The sequence below is a fragment of the Carlito syrichta genome, unplaced genomic scaffold, assembly GCF_000164805.1.
Source record: "Carlito syrichta isolate Samal-C Ts95f unplaced genomic scaffold, Tarsius_syrichta-2.0.1 Scaffold304253, whole genome shotgun sequence".
Taxonomy (NCBI): domain Eukaryota; kingdom Metazoa; phylum Chordata; class Mammalia; order Primates; family Tarsiidae; genus Carlito; species Carlito syrichta.
The window spans coordinates 264549-272245 of NW_007248349.1; the positions used below are offsets into that span (position 1 = coordinate 264549).

At 41.2% G+C, this 7697-nt stretch overlaps 1 protein-coding gene across 1 annotated transcript in view; it reads right to left on the minus strand.

Annotated features, from left to right (window-relative positions):
• Positions 1-1534: 1534 nt before the first annotated feature.
• NAA25 (N(alpha)-acetyltransferase 25, NatB auxiliary subunit) overlaps positions 1535-7697 on the minus strand; it is an 81482-nt gene continuing 75319 nt past the window's right edge. Inside the window, exons 23-24 of the mRNA XM_008059557.2 lie at positions 6053-6199; positions 1535-2254 (exon numbers count right to left, since the gene is read on the minus strand). Of these exons, the coding sequence (XP_008057748.1) occupies positions 2132-2254; positions 6053-6199 (270 nt within the window). The 3' untranslated portion in view covers positions 1535-2131. The remainder of the gene's footprint in view (positions 2255-6052; positions 6200-7697) is intronic.

The following is a 7697-nucleotide window of genomic DNA, read 5'->3' on the forward strand; positions in this document are numbered from 1 at the left end:
GTTGACAGATTTTTTCCAAAGAGCATTTCCACAGTACAGTACTTTTCTGGATATTCAAAGAAACATCATTTCAAGAACACATGCCATACACAGATACCCTGTCTCCCCCAAGAGACACACAGTTTCATCTAAAATAGGCCATAGTTTTATGAAATGATATGTTGAGATTACACGAGATTCAGAATCTGAATTTTCACAATTCATCTTGTTGAAGACAGTTCTTCCATTTGGGAGGGGGTATGTGACAGCTGTGGCTACTCATTTATATCAAAAATAAATTTTTGAAATTACTTGATAGACTAGGATTTCCAAGAAGTCTTATTTTTAACAGGTAATACAGTAATTTTTAAAATTTCCTTGGAAGTTTAAAGTTATCAAATTATGAATCTAAGAAAGTCAAGATGGGGGGGAAATGCAATTGCTTTGCATATGCAGATCTTTCCATCTCTTAGTTGCTCTTAAAAGAAAAAAATTATTACATTTCACTAGAGTAGTACATTGAAAAAGATCTTTAAGGTCTTCAACACCAAGTTTCCATTGGATGCTTTAATTTCTTCATCAAATTAATTTCTTTCCTCTTAAAGAATTACTAACCATAACTATATTTGGGTAACAAAGACCAAAAACAGAAGCAGGGATTCAAATACAAAAATGTTATCAAGAAATTATGTAAATTATATAACACTTTCAAGAGCAATTTTTCTCTCTTCTATCAGACCAACCTCTGAAACTAGTCTTGAGGACCTTCAGGTTAACAAAGTAAACTCTATCCTGGTATAATTCTCCAAGTTTGAAGAAAGTATACTGAACCTCAAAGCCATTGGATAATGTTTCTTTTGCCAGCCTAAAACTTAAAACCTAGGTTAAATCCATAATATATGTTCCTTCCCAAATCCCCCACTTAAAAACACTAAAGTATTAAATCTTAATTTTCAAGCATATATATATATGTACATATATATATGTGACTCATGAATCAATTGCAGTATATAACTCACAAAACCAATGAAATAAGTATCAGACTTGTCTGCATAAATTATGTACACCTCTCTTCTTTAAAACAATGATTCCCATCTTTCCCACATGGATGAAAGACAGCAAGCTAGTCCTCAGCAGGCTAAGTGGTCTGCACTGCTTTCCCCTCTAAATAGTTGTAAATTATCAGAGAAGCCGGGCGCGGTGGCTCATGCCTATAATCCCAGCACTTTGGGAGGCCGAGGTGAGAAGATTGCCTGAGCCCACAGGTTCGAGACCTGCCCGGGCAACTTGGTGAGGCCTCATCACTACAATAAATCAAGAAAAATTAGCCAGGCATGGTGGGGCATGCCTGTAGTTCCAGCTACTTGAAATGCTGAGGCGGAGCCCAGCAGGTCAAGGCTGCGGTGGCCGTGAGCTTGCCAACACCCTCCACCTAGGCAACAGGGTGAGACTCCTACACAAAAAATACATTTTTAAAAAAGTAAATTAACAGAGCATTCCTTGCCTCTATCTGAGATTTAATTCTCACAGGAGCTAAGATGTGGATGCTATCTGACAAAAAATGAGCTCCTCTGGGTCATCTGAGTGGTGCCCTCCAGTGGGAGTTGCTTATGCCAAATCTCATCTAAGGCTCTGCACCTGCTTTGAGTTTTGTGGGAACCAAGTAGCTGAAGAACCTCAAAACAACCCTGCTACAATGGCAAGAGGACCTGCTCCCAGTCATGGTCATCCCTCTACTTCCTGTGGCAAAAGGACTAGACCCAAACTCCCACTGCTATAGTGGGAGGGCAATTCAGTTGCTATGAGGTTGATACTTGATGCATAATTTCTATTGCTGCTTATGTAGAACCGGCCCCCTTAAGATGTCTCTGGTGATGGGAGGGAAGAAAAGGAGGGTTCTCTTGTTGCTGCCATATGCATATGAACATGTATAAAAAGTGGTCAAACCCAGATGAGGGTCCTGCTTCTGGTTTATATACAATAATTTAATCAGTTGTATATATTTAATACCTAAAAAATTAATTCACAAAGTCCTTCATGCATTTTAGGAGGAAGTTCTGGATTAAAATGATGGTCAACCAGATGTCTTTGTCTGGGAAGATGGTGTCATTTTTCTGTTTTAGAGTCCACCGTGCCTGTTGTTGTTATCTCCTTAAAGTTTTAGTTTTTTTGTGGTCTCCAGTCTTTTTTTCAGCAGCTCCCCCATTTCCAGAAGTGAGTGCAGATAACTGCTCTGCACCTTCCCTTGAACAGTCTTTGAAAATTTTCTCTCCTCCTATAAAGAAGGTGACAAGAATAAGTAGTCTTGCTCAAAGATTATCCCCCCAGCTTTTCCTCAGATAAATGAACCACCATTACCTTGGGTCTTATAGCAAGTTCCACTAGAACAGAGTGGGACATTTTCAGTTCATAAAATGTAAAGAAGGTTAAAACTCATCACAAACAGATTTTTTTTTTTCTTTGAGTCAGAGTCTCACTCTGTCACCCAGGCTGGAGTGCAGTGGCAGACTCCCGGCCACTGCAACCTCGACTTGCTGGGCTCAGGCGATCCTTCCACCTCAGCCATGCACCACCACACCTGGCTAATTTTTCTTGATTTATTGTAGAGATGAGGTCTCGCCAAGTTGCCTGGGCTGGTCTCGAGCCTGTGGGCTCAGTCCATCCTCTCACCTCGGCCTCCCAAAGTGTTGGGATTATAGGTGTGAGCCACCACTCTTGGCCACAAATGGATTTTTTAATGTGACTTTTCGGAGACTCTATTGCTTTAGCATCATTATTCTTGTAAATATATGTCATATCAAATAAAGTAGAAAAACTGAGATTTCTGATTCTAGTTTTTAGTCAATAAAAACGGCAGAAAATTATGACCAAGTAGTTGGACACAAAATCACTATTTTGTTATATGCTGTACAAAGTGGAAAATTTCTGATTGTTTTCATCAGAAAAAAAGTAGAAATTTATTACTAATTTTGACATCATTACAACCACTTTAAGTCATCAACTTTGCCAACTCCATTTTTTCCTCAGATAAAATACTGACAAGTCTCCCTCCATATTGACAAAGCCCATGAGTTCAAGAGACGAAATATATATTCTCAAATATATGGGTTAATATTTGCTGGCACATATTTGCTGTGGTAGGGACCACAAAAAATAGAAGGGAAGAAGTGTTCTAACAGAAAGGAGGTTGGCTGAGATTGATTAGGTTCATCTGAAGCTAGCAGTGCTACAGAGCTGAGAACTGCAGGAGACATCAGGGAATGCATTTTCTCACATAACAATACTACTATTTCAGACCTAATCTGCCTTATTTTTATTTTTTGAGACAGGATTTCACTGTTGACCAGGCTGGAGCGCAGTGGCATAATCATGGGTCACCGCAGTCTCAAACTGCTGGACTCAAGTGATCCTCCTGCCTCAGCGTCCTGAGGAGCTAACACTATAGGTGTGCACCACCATGCCCAGCTAGTTTTCTTTCTATTTTTGTTTTTATTTTTATGTTTTTTTGAGTTGGAGGCTCACTCTGTCACCCAGGCTGGAGAGCAGTGGCAGCCTCGACCTGCTGGGCTCAGGTGATTCTTCTGTCTCAGCCATCCAAGTAGCTGGAACTACAGGCACACGCCACCATGCCTGGCTAATTATTTTTTTGATTTACTGTAGAGATGAGGTCTTGCCAAGTTGCCCAGGCTCGAACCAGCAGGCTCAGGCAATCCTCTCACCTCGGCCTCCCAAAGTGCCGGGATTATAGGTGTAAGCCACTGCTCCTGGCCCTTCTTTCTATTTTTGTAGAGACAAAATCTCAATTTGTTGCCAGGGTGGTCTCAAGCAACCCTCCTGCCTCAGCCTCCCAAAAGTGCTGGGATTACAGGTGTGAGTCACCATGCTCATCTTCCTTAAATACCTTAGAAATATGTGAATAGAAAGTACATACAAATACATTTTGTTCAGTACTGTATGTAAAAAATATAGAGAAACAAACTAAAATATCTAATGGCTGTGGTGTATTGTATTTTGACTACTCAGTAGTCAATAGTCAATAGTTAATGAGTAAGACTCATCTATATACATTAGCTTCAACAGATCTCTTGAATATAAAGTTGGGTGAAAAAAAGGCAAGCTGCAGAATACAGTCCATCATTTGCCTTTCAAAAAATACAAAATAAGCCGGGCTCGGTGGCTCAGCCTGTAATCCCGCACCTTTGGGAGGCTGAGGTGAGTGGATTGCCTGAGCCCGTGGGTTCAAGACCCGCCTAGGCAGCGAGACCTCATCTCTACAATAAATAAAAAAATCAGCTGGGCGTGGTAGCGCATGCCTGTAATTCCGGCTACTCGGAAGGCTGAGGCGGAAGGATCGCCGGAGCCCAGCAGGTTGAGGCTGCGGTGGCCAGGAGCGGCCACTGCACTCCAGTCTGGATGACTGAGTGAGACTCCAACTCAAAAAAAAAAAAAAATAGGCCGGTCGCAGTGGCTAACGCCTGTAATCCCAGCACCTTGGGAAACCTAGGCAGGAGGACTGCTTGAGCAGAGGGGTTCAAGACAAGCCTAGACAACACAGCAATACCTCGTCTCTATAAAAAATTAGCTGGACAAAATGGTGTGTACCTGTAGTCCTAGCTACTCAGGAGGCTGAGGCACAAGGATCACTTGAGCCCAGGAGGTCAAGGCTGCAGTCAGCCATGATCATGCCGCCGCACTCCAGCCTTGAACTCAAAAGAAAAAAAACCCAAATAACACAAAACTGTGTATATTCTCTATGAGTATAAACATATACAAAAATAGTCTTGACACACAACCAGTTTCAGTTGGATACCCCATAGTAGGAAGAAACTGAACCAGAACTAGGTAATAATCCAGAGGTCTTATTCAGTGTTTCAAGTTTAGAAAGAAAGGAAGAAACAGGAGACAAAACTAATGGAAACTGAACTGAAGTGATTCATACCTGAAAGATAAATACTTTATGAATTATGACTTTGACAAAAGTAGGCAAAATAGGGTCAATTATTGCTTTGCTTAATTCTTACTATAATCCCACAAACTTGGTATTATTTTCATCTTCATTTACAGATAAAGAAATTGAGGCCCATAAAGTATCTTTCCCAAGGTCAAAAGACAAAAACAGAACCAGAGCTTGAAAAATCTAAAGTAGCCAAGCTCGGTGGCTCAGCCTGTAATCCCGCGCCTTTGGGAGGCTGAGGTGAGTGGATTGCCTGAGCCTGGGGGTTCGAGACCCGCCTGGGCAGCGAGACCTCATCTCTACAATAAATCAAAAAAACAATCAGCCGGGTGTGGTAGCGCATGCCTGTAATTCCGGCTACTTGGAAGGCTAAGGAAGAAGGATCGCCAGAGCCCAGCAGGTGAAGGCTGCGGTGGCCGGGAGCGGACATTGCACTCTAGTCTGGGCGACAGAGTGAGACTCCAACTCAAAAAAAAAAAAGAAAGAAAGAAAAAGAAAAATCTAAAGTACTGCAAAATTACAGATAACCTCCAGAACTGAAAAAGAGAACTCTTACTCTGCTGTGGCCGTGAGCATGCCACTACACTCCTCCAGCCTGGGCACAGAGTGAGAATCTGACTCAAAAAAAAAAAAATTGTATCAGGAAACATTTGATGGTAGGTACCTTTGATTCCATAGTTAGTTCCATTCCATTTTTGGCTGGTTTGCTCTAACCTAATTATTATTGCCATAATTATTTCTAATGTTCAATATCTCTCCTTTTTCAGGTGATAACAACTAGGGTAGCAAAGAAGCCAGACAATTTAGCAACAGGTAAATTCGTGCTCAAGGAGATTGCCACTGCATCTCAAAATATGGGTGGTTTCCTCTTGTACAAAATGCTAGCATGAGTTTTCACACTAAAATAACCCCAAAATGTATAAAAAAGAGGAGAGGTGGGAGGAAAAGAAGAGAGGAAAAAATACATCATGAACAATACATCAAAAAACTAGTGCCAGGTACCTAGTCACAAGTCTTATAAGGAGAGAACAATGAAATGAAAATTAATTTGTCCATGTGATAAAGAACATGTAAAAGTGTGTATACATATAACGTTGCTGATCACCTATAATCTCTTACCAGTGACAGAGAAGTGTCTTCTAAAATAAGTTCTTCAAGTTTAAGTGCAATCAGATGTGTTTCAAGCCCTTTAATATGATCCACAACATTGGAAATTAAAGTCTGAAGCCCAGTAACATAGTCTTGGAAACTGGGAAAGACAGGTGGCTGGGAAAAAAATGAAAAAGAGTTGAAACATTATCAAACATATTTACCACATTTATATCACTTAAGTTGTAATAATTTCAAGCTGTAGCATTGCTTAATGCAATTAACAACAGGATGGATACAGTTTTGGCTATAAAGACAGTCTCAAATCAAGGTAAATTTAATTGCCACCAAATAACTAATAACTCGATAATGACTTAAGCCTTTTTATAAAATAAGGTTTTATTTCATTCTAGGGAATTGGCAATGAAAGAACAATAGAAAATATCTTAATTGGTCATTATTCAACTAAGCATTGGAAATCTCCTGAAACACTAAAGGAGATAAGAGGAACCAAGGCTTTATATTCCTCTCTCTATGTCCTGGAAATTTTCCATAATGTTAAGAGAGAACAAGCCGGGCTGGGTGGCTCAGCCTATAATCCTGCGCCTTTGGGAGGCTGAAGTGAGTGGATTGCCTGAGCCCGTGGGTTCGAGACCGGCCTGGGCAGCGAGACCTCATCTCTACAATAAATCAAAAAATTAGCTGGGTGTGGTAGCGCGCGCCTGTAATTCCGGCTACTTGGAAGGCTGAGGTGGAAGGATCGCCGGAGCCCAGCAGCTCGAGGCTGCAGTTGCCGAGAGCGGCCACTGCACTCCAGTCTGGACGACAGAGTGAGACTCGAACTCAAAAAAACAAAAAAACAAAAAAGAGAGAACAGAGATGGAATATTCTAAGTTGTACTGGGAAAAGTAACAGGTGACAACAGTCAAGAAAACTATGAAAAAGAGTAGTGAAGGAAAACTTGCTCTAACAAATATTAGAGTATATTTTGAAGTAAGTAGACTGACAGAGTGAAAGGCAATAAGTTCTGCAATACACTGAAAGATGTAAGGAATTTATATGGTGGCATTTCAAAATAGTTTCAAGTGGATGAATGATACCGGGGTAACTAATTAGACACTTGGAAATACAAAATAAATAAGATAGCAAATAAATATTAAAATAAATTGCAGATAAATTAAATACTTAAATATTTTTAAAGTCCTTCAAAACATCAGAAAAAGGCCAGGCGCGGTGGCTCACACCTATAATCCCAGCCAAGGAGGGAGGCCGAGGTGAGAGGATTGCCTAAGCCCACGGGTTTGAGGCCAACCTAGGCAATTTGGTGAGACCTCATCTCTACAATAAATCAAAAAATTAGCTGGGCGTGGTCATGTACGCCTTTAGTTCCAGCTACTTGGAAGGCAGAGGTGGAAGGATTGCCTGAGCCCAGCAGGTCGAGGCTGTGGTGGTTATGAGCAGCGTGCCACTGCCCTCCAGCCTCCTGGGTGACAGAGTGAGATTCCAGCCCCCGCAAACAAACAAACAAACAAACACCGGAAAGACATTAGGTAACAAACTCTGCAAACATGACACTGACAGTTGAAAAGGACTATCTAGGTCGGGCTCGGTGGCTCAGCCTGTAATCCCATGCCTTGGGAGGCTGAGGTGAGTGGACTGCCTGAGCCCGTGGGTT